This window comes from Calypte anna, chromosome 4A (genome assembly GCF_003957555.1).
Source record: "Calypte anna isolate BGI_N300 chromosome 4A, bCalAnn1_v1.p, whole genome shotgun sequence".
In the NCBI taxonomy this organism is placed as follows: Eukaryota; Metazoa; Chordata; class Aves; order Apodiformes; family Trochilidae; genus Calypte; species Calypte anna.
In genome coordinates this window covers 2,340,028-2,363,096 of record NC_044248.1, presented here as the reverse complement: position 1 = coordinate 2,363,096, position 23,069 = coordinate 2,340,028, and the positions used below count along the sequence as shown (strand labels likewise).

Below are 23,069 nucleotides of genomic sequence, written 5' to 3'. Positions count from 1 at the left end.
TTTGGACTAACAAAAGATGTTTAATACAATAATAAACTATAGGTTTGGGGTATTTTTGCAACTTTCTTGCAGTTTATTTCAAAGGAACCAATGTACTTTTGCCTTGAAGAGTCAGTCTGCTCTAGATATAATGCTGCAGTGTGCTTCAGAGGACAAACATTGGAGTTAAACCCTTTATACTGCTGCAGCTCCAAAGTGATGAGCACCTCAGTGTCAGCTAAGAGGCAGATATTAGCTGCATGCATTTATTCTGCTTAGAAGTTTACATCTCTCCTAATTGTCAAGCTGATTGCAATCACAAACCCAATGTAAGATGCATGAGATGTGCCAGTGAGTCATGCCAGAGAATGGGTGTTTTCACAATGTCTTGGTACAAAGGTGTTAGGTAGCTGCTGAAATACCAGAAGCAACATCTGGCCAATAAAGAGGTATTTGCATTTCCAAGAGAGTGAAACAATTTTTGTTGGAATAGAGGAGAGTGGTCTCCTTTCTAAAAAAGAATTCAAATAAGTTTCTTGGAGGAACAATAAATCTGCAAGGAGCCTCCAGAAACCTTCAGGAGGGAAACTGGTTCCAAGGATGCTCCACCAAAAGGAGGAAGGAAGCATTTCCTGGAAACTCTTATTCCTTTCTTGGCTTAAGGTTTGCATAAAGACTGTGCTGTGTGGTCAGATGGATGGCTAACAAGTCAGCTGTATGAGAGATGAAGGACAGACACATATTCTGACTTAGCCCTGATTAGGCAGTTTTTCCTTTACTTTGTGTTTTTTATAAACATTCCTAACTGCAGATAGAAATAAACACTTTGTTCCTGCATTCTGTAAGCTCAGTGTGATTGGAAGGTAACTGGAAACCAACTGGCTATTCTTCAGCAGAAGGTGAAGCAGGGCCATATATTGAACTGGAAAAGCCAGCTGCATGGTGACAGATTGTGCCCACATTTCCAGCTCCATGGGCCAAATAGGAAGCTGGCAACATCCATGGCAAAGAGGGCTAAGCCCCCGAGCTGGGAATGCAGCAGGCTGTCTGTCATACTGCATGCTGGGGACCTGCCAGCTCTGCCAGGCACAGATTGTTTCCATTTTCATTGATTTTCATAGCAATCTGCAAAGGGGATTTCTTTGTTGTGTACATACAGACCTGAGAAGTAGATTATAGAAATCATAAATTCTGTTTAAGAAAATAAATTCTGCCATTGTTATCACTTCCCAAGTGCAACAGTATAGGTTTAACTGCACTGTGGCCCAATTTTACCCCACATATGTGAATAATCTAGAATAAACAAAAGTAGCTTCTAAAAAGATGACCTCTCTCCCCCCAGATTCTAGCCTCTTCTAACATTTCTGGACCTGTGCATGTTTGAAAAGCACCCAGACACTTTGTTTTCTCAGGGGAAATCTGCACGATCCTACAAGTTAGTGGAATAATGTGGATTTAAGGAGGAGGCATGTCTGGGATTATTACTGCTTTCATAGAGATTGAGAACATCAAATATTTCTTAGAAGCCAGAAAGCTGCAGATTTGCTTGGTTTTAATTTTTTTTTTTTTTTTTTTTAAATCTCTGTCATCTCAGGAGGAACCACCCCTGCCCAATGGGAAGACATCACTGGAACAACACCACTGACATTTGTTAATGAATGTGTTTCCTTCACAACAAATGTGTCTGCCAGGTACCTGTACAACACAACATGTTTTACAGTGTTACTTTCAAATTCATGTGCTTTTTCAACAAATATTTCCTTCAAGGTATTTTAGTTTATACAGTAATCAGATATAGACACTTTCTCTCTGCTGTGAACCAGAAGCCCCCAAGCCTCCTAGCCCAGACAAACGATGCAGAAGAGCTCTAAAGCAGCTGCAGAAAGAAACTCATCTTCTTGTCAGTTTTATCTTGCCCATTAGGCCTGAGCAGTCAGCACCTGCCATGATCCCAGACACAAAATAAATTAACTGAAATTGTTCAGTTTTCAGGTAGTTAATAAAAATCTGATAGGAATCCTTCTTGTCTCCCAGATGCAGAAATATGCAGATTTCCAGGGAAACAGAAAACTCTTGTTTGGGTAGCTCATTACACGTTTTATAAAAGAGGTTGCTTTCAGAGTATCCAGCAAGTGAGAAATCAAGTAAAAAGGCCTGTAGGTGTACCAGACTGGGAGCTGGAAGAATCTCTTCCAACCATCTGTTCTCACGATGAGATTCAGCTGCTGGCTTTCTGAAAAGTTTTATATTAAAAACCCCCACATATTTATATATATGTATGTATGTGATTTAGTTTGTATACCACCCATAATTTATACCACAGAAATGCTCAAAAATCTCCTCTGTACCAGGAGATGCAGTCTGTGGCCTGGGAAGTATTAAATTTAGGGCATATAGTTGAGAAAACAGTTTAAAAAATTTTGGATAACTTGCCCATGAAAATCAATTCATTTCCTTCAGTGCAAACATTCAGCATGCAAAGCAGTTGTTACTGTTAATTTAGGTTTGTTATTAAGTTGTTAAGAAGTACAATAAATAATTGTTTAAATGAGCTCAGCACTTGCCAGCCAATATAAATTTAATATTAAGAGAAACAGAGTATTAATTTTCTATATTTTCTGAGTTCAGAAATGGCTTTATTCCCATGAACTTGGACATTTTGCTTATGGACATTAAGTTCAGGTAAAGCTTTTTACTTGAACAGCAATCACCACAAGAGGGAGGTATTAAAATGTGTTTTAGCTCTCAGGAGCTGCCTGCCCTGTTCTGTTTCAGGGGATAAATGAAGACTGATTTAAGAACCAGCTGTGGAAACTAGATGCAAAGTTTGTGAGGTCAAAGTCCATACAGTTGGGAAGTCCCCAGCAGGACTGCACATGAAATAAAGCCAGGATAAGGGTGTTAGTTTATGGAATAAGAATCCAAATTAGCAGTGAATGATTCCTGATCCCAATGATGATGCTAAAATTGAGCAGTGCTGCTAATGTTCTGTGACACACAGATGTAGAGGGTTTGAATCTAAATGACTGTTCAACAGACTACTTTGACATGTTACTAAGTGCTGTTAGAGTTAGAAAATTAGGTTTTGCATATATTTACAGCCAGAGAATTAATTTCCATCCTTCTTTGCTGAAGGACAAGGTAATTTGATTTTCTTAATTTGTGTCCTGGTCTAAAAATGGATTTTCTCTTGTGCCCTGCTGAGAATCAGCTGATTCCTGACTGTTTGCTGCTCACTCAAGGAACTTCTTGTGTAGATAAATCAGAAATGATGGAAAACAGTTTTCCCATTCACAAGATTATTCTGTCCAAAAACAAACTTGGGAGACACGTTTATCTAAAATACATGAGAATTAAGCTGCAGACTCTGAGGCATGGTTGTCTTCCATTTCCTCAGCTCTTTAAAATTTTAGTCTCTGTTTGGGCTCTCCATCCAGCCCCTGGTGTATCTGTCAGTAATCATTTGAGCATATGGTGATTTCTCAGAGGATGTGGAGCCTCCCCAGTCAGAATCCATTCCTCTCCCACACATGGGAAGGAAAGTATCAGCATGCAGCTTTTATGTGCCCAACATGCTTTCTCTCTTTCAAATGTCATCAGCCTGGTTTTTGGAACTGGTTTGTTAAATGTTGTAAGGATAAGCACAGCATGGAATTTGCTGTTATTTCACTGCTGATGAGTAAGAGCAAGAGAAGTCACACTTGCAAGGTGTGCTTTGTGAGTTATGCTCCCAAGTAAGCAGGTAGGTAAAAAGCCCCCTGTAGACTGTACCAGTTTTTCAGGTGTCTTTGACCTCTCCTGACTTCTGTCTCCAGCCTGCTGGTGTCAAACTGAAGGAGGCTTTCCACCCACACCATAAATTTTATTTGGGAATAAATATCATCAGCTCCACAGAGCTAAACTAAATGAAGTCATACCCGAGGAAGGCAGCAATGCATGTTACTCCTTGTAAATCCCCTGGTGTGTTTCTGCTGTTACACTCTGGGAGTAGAAGTACAATTGCTTTAAGTGCAATTTGTTACCTTTGCAAAAAATCAAGTCAGTTGTATTCAGCTTTAAGGAAATTCTGCACTTTTTTATTACTGGGCAGTGTTGTCCTGTCCTGAGTGTCTCAAAGAAAGGGAAAGAACCTGTGGTTCTCAGGAAAGAGAAGGGTCATTTTTGACCTGTTCTGGAAGCTGATGTTCCAAACCTGAGTTGCGACATCCATGTTCTGTCTTAAGTAACCCTGTATGTTTGTAAGTTGTGAGGTGGTTTATTCCAATTGCACCAACAATACTTCCTGAGGGTTCATCTGTAATAATTCTGTCAGTGAAATCACACAATTTATACCCTTATCCTGTTATATATTCTTTATATTTATGATACTTATCACCATTAGTCTTCGGTATGCACAAGAAAAACTTGCCACAAAATCAATGTTAAAAGTCCCCAATGAAATTCACATGAGAATCATTTCAGATTTTGCACTCAGTGTTACACAGTGGACAAAATAATTTACAGTTTCCCCAGTTTTTGGTATTTTATGTAATGAATGCACTGCTAACCTTTAAGCTAAATGGTAGTATTAAAACAAGTGTTTTGGGCAAAACAGCTTTATATTTCACTCTTTAGAGATGGTACTCCAAGAACAGACTAAAAGGTTATCAGCACATACCAAACTCCATTTCAGTCTCCTGTTCCTCATCAGTAAAAATCAGGAAATTCAGCATCCCTAACAGGGCAGAATTTGTACACAGTTCTCAGACACCCAGCACTTGACCAACAAGATATTGTACACTGCCTGGAGACTTTCAGGGGGCTAGAGAGAAAAGGATGAAATTGCCCCTTCTGTAGGTTAACAGTTTAGTCATTGACTCCTGACTTGTCAGCCACAATTGGTGTGGGTAACAGCTGGTGCTGCCAAGAAGGGAAAACATTTCAGTTTGTTGCTCCAGTCTCTCTGTTGTGATGACACAACTCTCTGTTTTCTTTTACAGATTTTGGTTGATAGACTGTCGACAGACACAAGAATCTGTTACTTTTGCTTCCCAAGTGTACAGAGAGATTATCTGTGTCCCCTACATGGCCAAATTTGTGGTGTTTGCCAAATCCCATGATCCCATTGAAGCACGGTTAAGATGCTTTTGCATGACAGATGACAAGGTGGATAAGACTCTAGAACAACAAGAAAATTTTGCTGAAGTTGCCAGAAGCAGGGATGTAGAGGTACTGTCCAAGAAGCTTAAACAGTTCTCTCCATTTTCTAACATTTGTTTTTAAGCAAATGCTTCCTGCCTTCTGTCTGCCACAAGTCCTGAAAAATAACAAACACTGTCATGATGCTGTATCATGGTGTCAGGAGCAGAATGTCTTTGATTCACATCCAGAGCTAAGAGCAGGTGCTGCCACCTAAGTATTAGGAGATCTATTTGAGGTGGATTGTTATGCAAGCAGGAGACATTCCCTGTGGCTTTTATTAAACAAAATGCAACAGTTTGTAAGGATTTTGCATAGTTTGGCTGGGGTGTTAGGTGCACAACCAGACTGAAGTCCCTCAGCAGCAAGCTGAGAGGCAGTGGGTGGATGTTGTGTCAGTATTGTTATGGACTTTTTCTTCAGTTAGCCTAAAACCAAGTTCTGTGGGTGCAGGCTGGCCCCAAGTTCAATCTGAATACCTCATGGTCACTTCTGTGGTGGTCCACAGTGATTCCTTAGTTTTAATTAGCTCTGTAGCAAACTGCCAGGAGAAACCTTCCCTTTTTAGTTCCTAACTTCCTCTTAAGAGAATGTCCTGGTTAAGATTTGTTGGCAGGGTGGTGTTCTGTTCCTGAGCCTGGTCAGCAAAATATGTTGAAATTTGAGCCAATTAAAAAATCCAAATTAAAATGTAGATTTAGAATTTGCCCAGATTCGTGATACTGAATGCTCATCATTTATAGTGTCATACTATTGTTAATGAATTAGCAGTGTATTCCATGTGGAATTATATGATCTGAAATGTTTTCACTGGTTTTAGGTAACTACACCTTGTAAATGCTGAAACTGATTGAAACTACTGCAGAATTATTCTTAAGCAGAAATCCTAGCCATCTCCTTGTGATTAATTGCTGCTTTGGTGCTTTTTCATTTCCAATAGGTACTAGAAGGAAAACCCATCTATGTTGACTGCTTTGGCAACTTGGTGCCACTCACAAAGAGTGGCCAACATCATATATTCAGTTTTTTTGCCTTCAAAGAAAACAGACTTCCTCTGTTTGTTAAGGTAATGTTACAGTGTGGCTTATGGATTCTATTTTGGTGTTGGTTTTTTTTTGTCACTTCTGAGTTTACCATAAACTTAGCAGACTGAAGAACAGTCCCAAATTGTTTTATGATGATGGATTAAATGTTAACTTGGGTACTCAGAATGACCAGAAGTGGCTGCCTAAAATATAGTATATTTTTTCTCTAAATAAAATGATCTGTGCCTGTGTTTTGCTTTATAGGCATATCCCACAGCAATCTTTCAGACACCAAAATGGTACTTCTAGGAATCCTCTTCTCTACCTAATAATCTAAAAACCTGACCAAGTTTGATCTTGTTTGTTTTTCTATATCATGGTTCAAGATATTGCAGGAAAAAATGAGGAAACTGCAAAAAAGTGTCAGAAAACACTAGAATTGGCAGAAATCTTATCAAAATGTGATTGTCGTGCCCTGTAAATATGCATATGGCTGTAAATACAGATGTAACTGAGTGCCAACCAATCTCCCTTCCTTTTTCAGCAGTGCAAAACTTTTTCCTTCTACTGGGACATCCCTGCTGTGGTGGAGCACACTATGGCCATCACATAAACATTTTTAAAGAAATGCTTTTTGAATGGAAACTTACAAAAAGGGGAGAAAAGCAACCTGCTCCCTCAGTTGTATTGGATTTGCTGGTTGTGTTTCTAAAGTGTAAACACCTCCATACTTGTGTCTTGTCTTGCTGTGACACACAAATACGTTTACAAAGAAGCAGGGGGGGAAAAAAAAAAGAAAACACATTGTTTTTGCTTTTGTGGACTTTTTCTTCCACATCTAGCCAAGTTTTGTGTGGCATAAGTAGATCATAGAGCAAAGCAGCAAAATACCAGATGAAATGTCTGTCTGTTTGCTCTGCCAGGTGCGAGATACCACCCAGGAGCCCTGTGGAAGATTATCTTTCATGAAGGAGCCAAAATCTACAAGAGGCCTCGTTCACCAAGCCATATGTAATTTAAACATCACTTTGCCCATATACATAAAGGTACTGTGAAACCACAGTGATCTGTACTTATCAGTGTTAGGATAAAAACAAGAAGCGAGGAGGCAAAATATTGTTAAAGCTTTATAGGGAGGGCTTTCAATCCCTTGGGTTTGGTTCTCTTAGTACCAGGGTTCAGAGATGCTGTTGAATATTTTCTGAGGGCTCAGAAGAGATGACAGAAGGGAGACAAAAATCTATTTTGCATTATATAGCTCCCAGGGTTTCATTTGGTGTTGCACAATCCTATTTCACACAGGATTGGGTATAAATAAGGATCACTTGAAGTCTTAACACCCAGAAGCAGTTTTCCTGTTTGTAGTTTGCTTGGTTCCGTGGCCTTTTGTTTTTTTAAACTGACAGTTTAGTTTTGCTGGTTTTTGACATAAGAAATCAACCCCAGAAATGTATTGCATTGTCTTTGTTCCTGTTAAATGTTGTCAGAAGCTTCTTTTTCCTTCTCTCTAAAAAATTTACATTTTGCCTGCTTTGTTCCTCCCCTTCTCTTTTTGCATGGCATTTTGGAACTCAAAGGAGTCAGATTCAGATCAAGAACCAGAAGAGGTAATGTTGCTGTAGCAGTATGTTGTTGCTCATGCACACCACTGAAATACAACAGATACAGCCAGGAAGATGGAACCTGTAGTGACACAGGCACCTCAGTCATCAGCTCAGTGCCACATGGAGAGCAGTGCCCTTAAAGGCTCTGGCACAGACTCACTTTTGGAATTTACTGAGTTTAACTTTCCCTCACATTAAAGTTTTACTGGCTCAGATGCACTGATAAACTCTACAACAGTTTATTTTGCTTTAAAACATGTTCCTTAATAATTTCAAAATTATTTTGCTCAAGAATAAGCCATATGAGTGTATTTCTTTAAGCTTTATTCTCCACAGCACACAAAAAAGGGGGAAATAGGATTGTTTTTTCTAATTGTGAGAACCCTCCTGCATGCTAAAGCCAAGGCAGGGCTGTGACCTGACTTGCCTGAAGCTTTCAGACCCAGTGGGTGATTGGCATAGGATGCTTTTTATGAGTTCCCCTAAGCACAGTGAGAATGTTCTTCCTCTAGACCCTGGTGGTGGGTAGTGGGGAATGGAGCCAGAGGAACAGAGGCACAGACCTGAATTCAGGAGTTGCCTCCATCAGCAAGTTCCCCTCTGCTGGGAGGGGGCTGTGACCAGACTGCCAGGGCTGTTCAACTGGCAGGGCTTCAAGCCACACATCTCCATAGTCTGACAGGGCTTTTTGGTTTGGTTTGGTTTTTGCAAGGGCTCTTTTCTTTTGAGTAACAGTAAACTTGTGTGGCTTTTTCAAGTTATACCCAAATACACCCTGAGAAATCAAAAAGATGAGGGCTTTGGGTGCTTCCACTGCTTCAAGTCCCAGTTACTGCCTTAGGCAGCAGCAAGGCTGCAGTCATTTCTGCACCTGCTTTCTCTCATTACAAGGCAGAGAGCCAAAAATGCAAAGGGATTTGTACAAAGCATATTAGAAACTTTTACTTCAGCTGAGAAGAAATTAATTAAGGACAAAGCACCAACAGTAATACAAAAGTCTGGGTCCTTTACACTGCTGGTTGCATTTAAAAAAAATACATTGCAACATTTGGCATCTACTCTTGGGCATAAGTGTAGCAAAGTAATAATTTTTCTGTTATTAGAAATGCTAAATAAGCTCAGCCATGCTTTTACTGTTACTTTAAATACATCCCTGGTTCCATCTAAGTCAGTGAATCTGTGTCTGCACACATCCAGTGGGTTTGACTCAACTTGTACTACTTAACTACAGACTTCAGATAAATTGATTGTATTCAAACTTTTCAGTTTCCCCCTTTTTTTCTCTTCCAGGTTGAAATGGCTTCAGAAAAAAGTAAGATTTTATTTTCTTTTTTAAAAGTGTTATAATGCAGTTTGTATGAAAGATGGTTAAGAATAAGCATGAGAGAGAGCTAAGCTTTAACTGCTATTGCTAATAACATCAATACTTTAAAAATGTCATAGAAAACAATCCAGAGCAGCTATCCAATTAAATACATTCTAATGTATATAATAACAAGTAATACAGTTTAACAGTTCATCTAAGCATTTACTTTCCTTTGACATCCCTAGTGATCCTGCTATTGCTATTTTGCTTGTATGAATGCTCATCCCTCCACTTTTTTGTTTTATCCATTTGTTGACACACATTGTTGCCTCGTATTTGAGATAAATGACAGTATCACTTTTCATGACAACATAATTAATGCTCCAATGCATTATTTTAAACTCATGAAATAAAACCATGCAAAAAAAAAGTGATACTGTCCAAAGTAATCAGGCTGTTTAACCCTCCCCACCCGCCTCCCCACCCTTTACTGTGGTGAAATATGACTGGGAATAAAAGCTTATTTTTCTACACTGATTTTCAGGGTTATTTCTTCTTGATGTACTATGGACATATTTAATTGGAAAGACAACAGCATTATCAAATGGGAGATCAATTCCCCTGTAACTTACTCTGTCTAAAGCACAGCAAAAGGTACCAGGGTGTCTTGTCCTGCACTTACTGACAGTTACTGACCATTCCTGGCAGTTCTGGAGTTCTCTTATTTTTCTCTTTCTGCAGTCTGGTTATCACTAATGTACAGCACAAACATGTAGCATCTGTTACACACATGAGAGTAGTGTAGCAAAATGGCTATTTTTTGCCAAGAAATACAGATAATGGTGTATTGTTTAGGTTCTCCTTACTGCATTGCTACTTGGACTTTTAGACTGAGGTGGAGAAATGTGTCAAGTTTTAGGTGATGTGCAACCTCTAAAAGAAAAAGGAACAATCACAGTTCCTAAGCATTACAGTCTGTTCATAATTAGCTTCAGTCCTTCAGTGTTTCATTCTGTTCAACATTTTGCAGTACACCTTCCTGACATTAAGTGTCCCAGCAGGCACTTCAAGTGAAATGGGAATTATCCACATCCAGCTTACTGTCTATTGATTGTACAGATTAGACTAATATTTCACCACAGTATCTTTTAAAATATTTTCATGTATCTTTAATTTATATGATTAATTTCTATAGCTCTTGTTTTTTAACCAAAGCTACATCCACAGCAGCATTTGCAACACCTTTGCTTTGCATGGAAATAACTTGCCTTACATGGAGTGTATGTATGTGTCTAGTGTGACTGTCTCTGATTTTTGGTTGCCATACATTACATTTTTTAAACCTTTGACATCACTTCTAAGTTGATTCACAGTTTTTTCTTATTATCTCTCCTTTTCTTCTCTGTCTTCTCTTTCCTCAGTCAATTCATTAGTTGTCAATGAGGATGTTCCAAGGAAAGGACCATGCCTCTTAAAACAAAAGAATGTTTGTTTCATTGTTTAGGTGTGAAATCCCCTTAGATGAAATGCCGGTTTGCAGCTGATTCAGATCTCTACATATTTGATCATATTTTAGATTACTGCAGAATGACTTTTAACTTTTTATTTTGATCATAAAGAAAAAAAAATGCTAACCCAATGTTATTCTGACAGTTTGCTAACACTGGCTTTCTCTTAGAGGAAATCGACTTTCAATCAGTTCTAATGCTTTCCCCCTTTTTTCTTGTTTATTTTTATTTGAACATTGATCTGTAACATCCGAACAATCTTGAGATGCCTATCTTTGTGTAACTTCACTGTGTTTCTTCTGTTTTTAATTTGAGATTTTGTTGTTGTTGTTTTGGTTTTTTTTTTTTAGTGGTGTCCTGATTTGGTATGTGACAGCTTCGACAATGTATGTGTGGTTGTGCTATATTGATAAAGTTAAGCAAGTTATTTCCTGCCATTTTCCTTTTTAGTTTTGGTTTTTTGTTTATTTTTTCCCTTTTTTTTTTCTTTTTTTTTTTTTTTCTTCCCTCCCCCTCCTGTTAGCTTTGCTTTGCTCTTGTACCCTCAGATCTTGTGGATCCACCATTCCCGGCTCATTTTTTTGTTGACCACTGCAACCAAAGACTGTCATTTTCAGTCCTGATTACATTTTCCAATCTCTATCTTTGATTTCCATTTTACTTTCAATGTTTTTCGTTCGCATCAAAGATGACGAGACAGAATCTACAGAAACATCTATCCTGAAAAGCCATCTGGTTAATGAAGTCCCTGTACTAGCCAGTCCAGACCTGTTGTCTGAAGTGTCTGAGATGAAACAAGATTTGATCAAGATGACTGCCATCTTGACAACTGACCCTTCTGATAAATCAGGCTCCATTAAAGTGAAAGAGCTTGAAAAACCTGCTGAAGAAGAGCCAGGAGAGCCTTTTGAAATAGTTGAAAGAGTGAAAGAAGACTTAGAAAAAGTAAATGAGATTCTGAGAGGTGGGTCCTATACCAGAGAAGAACATGTTTTGCAGAGGCCCCTTTCCAAACAAGAACCCATCGAAGAAGAATGGGTCATTGTCAGTGATGAAGAAATTGAAGAGGCCAAAAGAAATGCTCCTTTGGAAGTCACTGAACCTGCCTGTGTAGAGGTCAGGGTGGACAAAGGGACAAAACAAATGGAGAAGGCAGACATGACAGGAATGGTAGATTACCTTGCAGAGGATGTAAAAACCTGTGTTTCTCTTTATGAGGTCCAACCACAAGCCTTACAAGAAGACATAGTGGAAGAGAGATTTGAAGCTGTGGTAGTGAGCCGGGATACTGAAAAAGGACAGAAACGTCAGCAGGAGCAACACAAACCAACCTTAGATATTAAAAAGCCAGTTAGGACAAAACTAAGAGACAAGCAAAAGCAAAAGGAAAGCAAAGTACCCAGCAGTGAACAGCAACGAGGACAAACGAAGGTGGCTTCAGGCTTGTCACTAGGTGAGGAACCTGGCTTAACAGTGACAGCTGCTCCTGAGGCTAAAGCTGTGTCCCCCGTTATAGAGGAAACTCCTATTGGCTCAATAAAAGATAAAGTTAAAGCTCTTCAGAAACGAGTGGAAGATGAACAAAAAATACGGTCAAAACTACCTGTCAGAGTTCAAGCAAAAGAAAGCACTGCTGAAAAGGCTTCCAAAAAACCAGTACAAGCCAAAAAACCAGTAGCACACAAAGCACAACCACCTGTTTCACCTTCTTCTAAGACTGAAAGACTTGAAGAGACCATGTCAGTTCGTGAGCTGATGAAAGCCTTCCAGTCAGGTCAAGATCCATCCAAGAATATCTCTGGACTCTTTGAGCACAAATCTGTCAAACAGAAGCAACAGGTCCCTGAGAAGGAAACAACCCGGAGAAAAACAGTTCCTTCCCAAAGTGAAACCAGGCGACCACCAAGCCACAAGACAGACAAACCAAAGGACAAACCAAGCACGGCATTAAAAGCAGAGAAAGAGCCACAAACAAAAAAAGGAAAAACGCAGATTTCTACTGTTGAAATTACCAAGAAAGCTCCAGGTAAAGACCAGGTAAAAGAGCAGAAAGGCAAAAAAACCACCGAACCTCCTCCTCCAGTGTTTGTTGAGGAAAGTGCTAAAGATGCAGCACTTGTGAAGGGCAGGACTTCTGATGACCAAGGAGAGACTGACTTCCAGATCAGCCCTGACAGAAAAACCTCCACAGACTTTTCTGATGTCATTAAAGAAGAACTGGAGGATAATGACAAATATCAACAGTTCCGACACCTTTCAGTGACGGAGGAGGGAGAGCTTAACCCAGAGCAAGTACTGACCAGTCCTTTCAGTGTTGCTTTTCCCACAGATTATGTGAAAGATGGATTTCTTCCTGCTCTTTCTCTGCAAAGTGCTCCTTTTGAGGGGAGCTCAGAGAGTCTGAAACATGAAGGTGTGGCTGATTCTCCAGGCAGCATACTTGATGGAACCCCTCAGATGAGCTCTGAGGAAAGCTACAAGCACGAGGGTCTGGCAGAGACTCCAGAAACAAGCCCTGAAAGCCTTTCGTTCTCACCAAAGAAATCTGATGGGCAAATGGAAGAAGCTAAAGGAGCAGCCAGAGCACACACAACAGCAGAAACATGTTCTTCAAAGGAACTCTCTGCGAAGGAAGATGAAAAAGGTATTACTGAAAGACAGCTAGATGCTGTTCCTGAGACTAGCAAGTCTCGTTCTGACCATGTATCAGAAGAGCTTGTACCTACAGCCTCTGAAGAAGAGGCTGATAAAGTTACAGAAAGTAGCTCAGCTTCCATTGTGAAAGATGTTAGCAGGGATAAAGAATCCAAAACCACTGCACATTTATCTCAGTCTTCTGAAACACATGACACTGCTTTAGAGAAAGAAAAAGATATAACCTGTGAACACCGTGTTAGAAGTCCCCAGAAATTGGAACTTGCACTTGCTAGCCATGATAGTGAAAGCTGTAGCCCAGTTGCAGATGACTCTTTGGCTATAAGTCACAAAGACTCCCTGGAAGCAAGCCCAGTGCTAGAAGATAACTCGTCACACAAAACACCTGATTCTTTGGAGCCCAGTCCCATGAAGGAGTCTCCCTGCCGTGATTCCCTGGAAAGCAGCCCTGTAGAGCAACCAGCCAAGGCTGGGGGCTTTGGGCAGGGCCCTCTGCAGCCTGCTCCTAGCAAAGGAGAGACCTGCCCAGAGCTGGCATCGGTGCGTTCCAGGATTCTCCGTGACCCAGAGGGGAGTGCTGATGATGACAGTCTAGAGCAAACATCCCTTGTGGAGAGTTCAGGGAAAAGTCCTCTTTCACCTGAAACTCCCAGTTCTGAAGAAATTAGCTATGAAATCACACCTAAAACAGCAGACTCACACGTGCTGTCAAACGTACCGAAGGCGGCAGCGATCCCTGAAGTCAGTGAGGAACCAGAGGATGATTCAGAAAGTGAACCAAAGAAGAGATTCACCCCGGAAGAGGAGATGTTTAAAATGGTGACCAAAATCAAAACGTTTGATGAGTTAGAGCAAGAAGCAAAACAGAAGAGAGATTACAAAAAGGATTGTAAGCAAGATGAGCCTTCTGCAGTTGCTGATCCAGAAGCTGCACGTGAAGCTGCAGAACCACAGTCAACCACTGTAAAAGCAAAAGAGATGCCTACAGTGGTGATGTCTGCAGCTGAATCTAGAAAAAGTTCTTCCTCTTCAGAAAGTGAGCCAGAGTTGACTCAGCTCAAAAAAGAAGCTGACTCAGGCCTCTTAATGGATCCTGTGATCCGAGTGCAGCCACCCTCACCATTCCCATCCAGTATTGACTCTGGTTCTAGCCCTGATGAAGCAGGTTTCCAACCCATTGATTCCAAACAATGCTCTTTCAGCACAGGTGCAGTTAAAGCAGAACAGGATGAGCCAACAGAAGATGACAAAGAGGAGCTACCTGTCCTTGGGGGCAGCTGTAAGGCTTCCACAAGAGAATCAGGCACTTGTCATTCTGATGGTTGTGTGTCAGCAGAATCAAAATGTCATGGTCCAGATGGCTGTGAAACACTTAGTCCCAGTGCCTCAGTCACACAACCTGGGGGTGCACTGTGTGGTTCCAGTGACAGATCTCAAAAAGAAGTTCCTGTTGAGCCTTTACTAACTCAGGCTGATCCTGCTGAAAAAGATGTCAAAACCACTGAGTTGGTAGCACACACAGAGCTCAGCACAACAGGAGCTGTGTCTGAGACAGCAGGTGATAGTTCTTGTGGTGGACACAGTACCACGGAGTACTCTGTACCACAAGACAGCAAAGTGGCTGAAGATGATGCCCCTGATTTGGGAAAAGCAGATTCAGATTTTGAAACATCTCAGAGAGAGATTCCTGCTGAGGAACCCTTCCCAGAGTACTCATCCCTTACCACTGAATCAATGGCACTTGAGAGTTGTGTAGCAGATGCTGCTGAAAGTAGTGTTCCTTATATAGTAAGCCCTTATGAAAATGTGTCTTCTGAACATTTCTTTACTGACTCTGAAAATATGGTAGGGTCAGGAAGAGGTTTGCATTCTAGGGAAAACTGTTCTGTTGCAGAAGGAAAAGATCAGACTGGTGCAGCTTTCCTTAGCAGTGAATATCACTCTTCAGAGCAAGTATATATGGAAATAGAGCCAAATCCAGAGGATGCGTTTCAGAAAAAGTCACAAGGGTCTTCAGCATCAGATTCCACAAAATTAGCTGAATCTGCCCTTGAGGAGGATATAAGAGATGAGACAGAGAACCTCATCAGTCAAGTTGTCATCACTAAAACTGATGTGGATTCTGACATGTGGAGCGAAATACGTGAAGATGATGAAGCTTTTGAAGCTCGGGTGAAAGAGGAGGAACAAAAGATATTTGGGTTGATGGTAGACAGGCGGTCACAAGGCACGACCCCTGATACAACACCAGCCAGAACACCCACTGAAGAAGGGACGCCTCTTAGTGAACAAAATCCTTTTCTTTTTCAGGAAGGAAAGTTGTTTGAAATGACTAGAAGTGGGGCCATTGACATGACCAAAAGGAGCTACCCAGATGAAAGCTTTCACTTCTTCCAAGTGGGGGAGCAGTCTCAGGAAGAGGTTTCCTTATCTGAAAAAGTGAAAGAAGCAGCAGAGGTGGAACCTTCTCAGCTGAAGAGCTCACTGGATCCATTTACACCTTCAGAATCAGAGGACTTAGATATGCAAGAAGACGATACACTGAATTGTTCACCCCCAGCATCCGAGTCTGGTGATGTATCAGATGAAATGGAGGGTGAAGGTGTCAGCACAGGCACCACAAAAGCAGATCTTAAATCCCGAATTCCAATTAAAATGGGTATTTCAGCTTCTTCAAAATCACCAAAGAAAGAAACTGCTGCCTCTGAAGCTGAGCCCTTCTCCAGAACGGAGACTGACACAGTTGACAGCAGTCAGGTGCCTTGCCCAACCTCTCCTGAGCAGTCCATAGGAGAAGATGAATTAGATTTTTCCAAAATCACCAGGTCAGTTTGTTTTGATCAGGGCGAGGAGTCCCCAGACTCCTCACCAGAGGAACAGAGATCTGTGATCGAAATCCCTACTGCTCTAATGGAGAGAGTGCCTTCTTGTGAAAGCAAATCCAAAATTCCTGTGAGAACGGCTGCTCCTGCACCACAACCCCCGCAGCAGTCAGAGGATGAGAGCCTTTCCACAGATGACTTCCTAGAGAGTTTGCAGGGTGAAGGAAAAGATGACCAAGCAAAACCAAAGTCTAAGATTCCTGTCAAAACAGCTGCCCAAAAAGCTGAAGAACAATACATGTACACAGACACATCTGTCCCCAGGCTAGAGTCACCCAAAGCTCTTGACACAGCCACCACGCTACCTATGAAACAAGAGAGCCGAAGTAAATCTGAATCTGATGCGAGTGTTCCCGTGGAGCCAAAGCCCAAACGGTGGCTAAAAGCCAGGAGTTATGCAGAGGCAGAAGCAGAGACCAGGGAGAGGGAGAGGGAGGTTGAGCTAGACTCAGATGAGGCAGCAACAGCAAGACCCAAGGTATTTTCATCATCGCGGTTGCCAGTTAAAAGCAGAAGCACTACAGCCTCCCGCGGTGCTTTTAGTCCCACAAAAGAAAGTAAGGAACAGTTCTTTGACCTTTACAAAAACTCCATAGAGTTCTTTGAAGAAATTAGTGACGAAGCTTCTAAATTAGTGGAGAGACTCACGCAGTCAGAGAGAGAACAAGAATTAGTTTCAGATGATGAAAGCAGTAGCGCCCTAGAAGTTTCAGTAATTGAAAATGTGCCATCCAGTGAGACCCAGCAGTCAGTTCCTGAAGACATCTTTGACACCAGACCCATTTGGGATGAGTCTGTAGAGACTCAGATTGAACGTATCCCTGATGAAAATGTCCATGACCATGCTGAAGGTATTTGCCAACGACTGGGATTCCCTGTGCGACGCATGTCATGAATTAAACTTTTTGGTTCTTTTGTTTTCTTTGGGGTGTGTGTGTGTATGTATGTTTGTAGACTCTAATGTGAGTGGCATTTTCTTTCAAGCTTTTGGTGGTTAGTTGTGTATTTTTCTTTCCCCTGTGAGCTGTGTTTGGTTTTTTTTGTTGTTGTTGTTGTTTCTGTATTTTTCTTGTCTGTGAAACAATCTCAAGATTGCAAACCATGAATGCTTACTGGAAGTGTTACCTTAATTTAAACAGAAATGCTTCTAAAAATATGTATTGTTTTACCATTAAACTAACTGTGCAGTTCCTTTTGGCTTTTGGCTTTCCCTGGCCCTGCTCTTAGCTACTAATTGTTACTAATAATGAAGTACTTGGGCATTGACTGAAACAGAGACAGGCAAATTAATTTTCTTTTGAGTTGTTACACAAAGAAATCTGAAGAAGTTTTAAACAAAAAAGGTTTTCATGTTCCTCTTTTTTTTTTTTTTTTGACCATCAGCATCTCAAGAAAATCCTGTACCACGGTAGCTCTAGTGCAAGTTTTCTGGTGTTTGGATTTCCTCTCAGCCACTTGTGCACCACTACTGAGTAGCCCTGGTGGCAATCCAGTAGCTAAAATAAAAGGTGCATGTATCATTAAGCCTAAGGAATTTTCTGAGTCTGAGATATCACAATCCACGTGTGTCTTCAGGGAAAATCAAAACTCAAATTCTGCCATCCTCAAATTTGCTCTGGGGATGGGATGGGAGGAACAATCTCACTGTTACCAAACTAAACAAAGACTGGCCAATGAACATCTGATTTTTCCTTGCCTTCATTGTAAGTATTTTATGTCACTCCCCAGCTGAAAGGCTCAAAGCATCTCAAATACAAACCATAATCTGAAGTGCCATATTGACTCTTTGAATGAAACATTCCCTCCAGCAGAATGAATGTAATTAGAAGCATCAGTCCAGATCAGGGTTTTTTCCTCAACCTTGGCATTTACTAAGAAGGCATGGAAAATTATGGCTCTTGACTTATTTGAAGTCAGATAAAATTCAGTTCATTGGGAGAATGAAGCTTTAGAATAAAATGCTTGGCTAAAATAGGCTCAGTAGGCACTTTGGTCCTTGCTTAGATTTTGATGTGAAAGCCTGATTTTCAAATGGAAAATGTAGATAGTCCTGTGCTTTCTGAAAAATCAAGCTTTAATATATATATATATATTTAACCTGGGGATTTACAGTCCTCACTGTAGGTACCCAGCTGTAACAGCCTGCCTGCAGTTAGAAAACAGAAGCACTTTCCTTTCTTCTTGGGCTATGTCACCTGTGAGAATGGGTTTTCACTTGTAAATGGCAACTTGTGGCTCTCTTTGACCTGTAGATCAACAGCATGATCGGGAAAGGACAGAGGAAAGGCTGGCACACATTGCTGATCACCTTGGATTCAGCTGGACAGGTAAAATGCACCTCTCCTACTCTGAAGAGAAAGGAGGGGAGCACTCCTCACTTTATTAATCTTTTTTCAGATGATTTCCTGATTTTTTAAAGATGTTTTGCCTGAGCTGCTAGGACACTCTAGGGATAAGGGACAACAGCTTCTTTCCTACAGAACTGGGCTGAGGAAAAAGGGATAAAAAGGGATCTGTTTGTAACAATCACTTTAATGTTGTGGACTTAAGAGATCTGAGGCAGTTAACGTTACCAGGGACAAGTGAAAGTAACACAGAATGAAATGCAGATGGCAGCCACTGAACATCAGCTCACAAGTGTTTACAAACAAAAAGAGTTGTGCAGAAATCTCAGTGCTGTGTCAAACTGCACAATCCAACAACAACAAAAAAACCCCCACTGCAAATAATTTAAATCAAGTCTGGGATTTTTTTCTGTCTCTCCCTAAAGCAGTACTACACACTCCTGAAAATAAGCAAGGCTCTAGGAGTTAAAGAAGAGTTGTACACCAGAGAACAACAGCAGGCCTGTACCACGTCAGGCAGACATCAGTTACTCCTAGTTTGACATTTTCACATTTTGGATTTAAGCTGTTATTTCCAGACATTTTTTTCTTTAAATGAAACAAGTCCAGGGGAGCAGTAGTATTATGCCTTCATCTAGCCCTACAGAATGCCATTACTTAAAACAAATTCTTCTACCAGATTTTGATCAAAGCTTCTGAAAGATTCAGTATTTCATAGAATACAGTCTGCTGAGCGTGGTGCTCTGTGGATAGAAATGGTTTTACCTTCTTATGTGACATTTTGCAGCTGCCCTCTCTTTAATAGCTCATCACTGCTACGTTTTGTCAGTAGTGTTGTATCTCAGAACTAGGAATGGTAGACACAAAAAATAAAAGCTCGCACAGACCCATCACTTCTGGGCCTTTCTTGTCTTTCAACTTGCTGTTTAACAGTGTCCCTAAATATAACACTAGGTACACAGAAGCAAGAAGAATTTGGTTTCAGAAATGTTTTTAGTCCAATTTGTGCTGACAGCTGTAAAATGTGTGAAAGGCAGGGAAAACTAAACAGCCATCTTTATAGGGACGGGTTTCTCTTTTCAGAGCTAGCAAGAGAACTGGATTTCACAGAAGAGCAAATTCACCAGATCCGAATTGAAAATCCTAATTCACTTCAAGACCAGAGCCATGCACTCCTCAAATACTGGCTTGAAAGGGATGGGAAACATGCAACAGGTTTGTTTGCAGCTATTGTACATGGCACTGTCTCCAGTTTGCTAGCTGAGGTGACAGATTGTGTGTTATAAGCAGAAAAAGAAAATTGGGTAAAACTGAGGCCATAGAAATACTGGCTATAGATGGCACTTAATGTTTTAAAGTTTCTCTGTATAACATGGCATCTTGTAGGATTCTCAGAATAAACAGAATCACAGACTGGTTTGGGTTGGAAGGGACCTTAAAGCTCATCCAGTCCCAATCCCCTGCATGGGCAGGGATACCTCCCACCAGCCCAGGTTGCTCCAAGCCCCATCCAACCTGGACTTGGACACTGCCAGGGATGGGGCAGCCACAGCTTCCTTGGGCAACCTGGGCCAGTGTCTTACTACACTCATGGTGAAAAATTTCCTCCTAATATCTAACCTAAATCTCCTTTCTTTCAGTCTAAAATCACTACCCCTTGTCCTATCAAAATAGCTTAATTTTGTTCAGCAAAGAAAGAGTGGAAGCCCACTGAAGCCTCTTTTTTCCTAAGCTGAAAAATGTTGGGGACAGCTAAACAAATTTGTTAAAGAAAAAACCAAAATAGAGTGGTGATTTTTACAGGCAGGCCTTCAGCTAATTTTGGATTTTACCTAAAAATGCTTCTAAATGTACCTGCATTTTATATATGACATTAGACTGCTCAGTGTGCTGTATAGAATCATAGAATCGTAGAATCGACTGGGTTGGAAGGAACCTCAGAGATCATCAAGTCCAACCCTTGATCCACTACCATTGCAGTTACTAGACCATGGCACTGAGTGCCACATCCAGTCTCTTTTGAAATATCTCCAGGGATGGAGAATGAAAAAAAATAATAAAAAATGTTGAGGGCCGGCAGCACCGGCTTCCTCTTGGCCGGCATGGCCCTTCATGTGGAAAAGAGAAGGGAAAAAGATCGTGTGAAATGGTTACCTCAGCTCCCTGGTGTTGTTCTAATGCCCCAGATACAAACCTTACCCAATGCCTCACCAAAATCAACCGGATGGATATCGTGCACCTGATGGAGACCAGTGGCATCGACTCCCTGCAGGCCCACGGCACCCGCACCTACGCGGACATCGAACAGACAATAGGACTGGACCACAGTGAAGGTAAAGGGCTCAACAGCTTCCCTGCCAAAAGGTTTGCTTGGGATAATCTCTTCGTTTGGATGAGTGCAGGCTTGACACCCCACAGGTCACTGCTGCACCAGGTAGATGATCTCTGCCTTGGCTCATAGGAATTTCATACAAGTTAAGGTGGTTGCACTGGGATTTGACCAAGATTTGTAAAAGAAAAACTGCTCCATGCTTTGGAAAAAGCTTTGGATTTGAGTGTCCAGGATACTGTGATTCTGCTGTGATGCTGTTAAATTAAGTTTAAAGCTTCAGTAGATTAGATCAACTAGTTGTTAACTAAAGAAACACCTCCAAGTGATGGAAAATAATATTCTCTTTTGGAAGAGGTGATTTCACACCCCTAGTATTGCACCAGTATCTTGGTGAAGTATTAAACAACTGCAGCTGTTCCAACTTTGAGAGAATGAAGGAATAGAAGACTGATTGCTGTAATTAGCATTCTGGTATCACAACCAATTAATCTGATAATGCCAACCTCCAAGCCTAGCTCTAGTTCAGTACAAGTAGTTGTTTATCCCCAAGCTATTATTCACAGCTGAGTTGGCTCCTAATCAAGGTCTCTACTAAGGAAAAACAAAAGCCCAAGCTTGTGACTTCTGTGGAGCAGAAATGAACATTATTTTACTTTTTTTGCAGATTGAGAGCTCTTGCTTTGAGATGATGGGGTGGGTGTCTGTTAAAGCACATATATTAGCTTGTTCTTCCACCTTGTCCTGTATGAATTACTTTGTCCAGATTTTAGTTATTTTTCCATATGCAGGTAAATAATGGATAATAGGGGGAAAGGTCACTAAATCCTATCCTAGTCTGCTGGGAAAAAAAACCCCAACAAACTGTTGTGAATCTTCTTTCATACTTTGAGGGTTTCAAGATTGATTACTCCAGGTAAATTTCTAAGTAAATTTTATTTTCCCTGTTACTATCCAGATTCATTATTTGGCAACAGTGGCAATCTGGTGTTCCTTCAGTTGCTCAGAGAGGTTATGTCCTCCCCAATCAAGGTGTCTAAAAATCTCAGGCAAAGTGTTCCATCCAAGGATTTTAAATGCACACAGAATGAGAAGGACTGCAGGCATTCTAGTCAGACCTGTAATGACATTTTTTATCTCTCTGTTTTTTTAAAGGGTTTTCTGTACTGCAAGAAGAACTGTACAGCTCAAGACACAAGCAAGAACAACACAGGATATCTAAAGACAGTGAGCCAACTGAACAGCCTCCCATTGTCTCTGAGGAAGATGTGTCTGTCAGTTATTCTCCTTTTCAGGACAGTACTCCCAGGAGTGAGGCTGACGTGTCGATGGCTGAGCTCCTGAGACAAGCACACAAGGAACAAGAAGCTGAATTCTCAGGGAAACCCCAAGAGGTGCCAGAAAGAACATCTGCTTCTCAGCATGAATATTTGTAAGTGTCAAAAGACCAGGAAGGACGTAGTGATCCACTCTCTTTCGCCCCAAAATAAGAGGCAATGTGTAGATTTGTGAGAGCACAAGTGACAGAAAACTTACAGAAATCCTTTACAAAGAGCAAGTTTTACAAAATTGGGTGCAATGTTGGGGCAACCATTTGGAGATTTTCTTGGGTCAGGAAGATGAGAGGGATTTCTAGACTGTAGTTACTTTCAAGGACTCTCAATTATTTATTTTTTGACTTTGCTAGGTTTTAGCAAATACACATATATTTGTATGTATGCAAATATACATCTATTGACATACAAGTATTTGATCAGTGCCTAATGTTCCATTTATGGACACTGGAAAGCACTGCATGGTAGTAACTTCCCTTGAACCTGTAATTCACAGTGTCACAACTTCAGGAACTGGAAAAGCAGCAAGTGAAAAATCTGCACGTGGAAGTGCAGTAAAAGAAGAGAGAGAAAAATCATCCCCACAGCCCCCATCATCTGCTCAGAGAGGTGACTCTCCCATCATCCAAGAGCCCGAGGACCCCCAACTCCACCAGGCTGACTTGTCTCCAAGAAGAACCAGTCTAGTGATAGTGGAGTCAACTGATGAGCAGACAGAAAAGTTCGGAAGAGGCAATGAAGAAGAATCTTTAGAAAAGGTAAATGACAACTTTGCTTCAATGTCATTGACACAAGAGAACAAGTTTGAAACCTTGCTCATTCGTTGGGATGAGAATATTCTTAATCACCCTAATTAATCCCCATCTGCAACTGAGTTTTTTCACCTTTCCTCTGTAGTTATAAGGGCCTGGAGTCAGTTGTACA

General features: G+C 40.9%; 1 protein-coding gene across 7 annotated transcripts in view; it reads left to right on the top strand.

Annotated features, from left to right (window-relative positions):
* ANK2 (ankyrin 2) overlaps positions 1–23,069 on the top strand; it is a 140,006-nt gene that overhangs the window by 107,909 nt on the left and 9,028 nt on the right. For all 7 annotated transcript variants that reach the window (XM_030450107.1, XM_030450106.1, XM_030450105.1 and 4 more), the window contains 11 exons: positions 1,574–1,670; positions 4,959–5,187; positions 6,098–6,223; positions 7,106–7,228; positions 7,760–7,789; positions 9,077–9,098; positions 18,390–18,464; positions 19,566–19,697; positions 20,669–20,815; positions 21,967–22,243; positions 22,642–22,903. In XM_030450107.1, the coding sequence (XP_030305967.1) occupies positions 1,574–1,670; positions 4,959–5,187; positions 6,098–6,223; positions 7,106–7,228; positions 7,760–7,789; positions 9,077–9,098; positions 18,390–18,464; positions 19,566–19,697; positions 20,669–20,815; positions 21,967–22,243; positions 22,642–22,903 (1,520 nt within the window). The remainder of the gene's footprint in view (positions 1–1,573; positions 1,671–4,958; positions 5,188–6,097; positions 6,224–7,105; positions 7,229–7,759; positions 7,790–9,076; positions 9,099–18,389; positions 18,465–19,565; positions 19,698–20,668; positions 20,816–21,966; positions 22,244–22,641; positions 22,904–23,069) is intronic.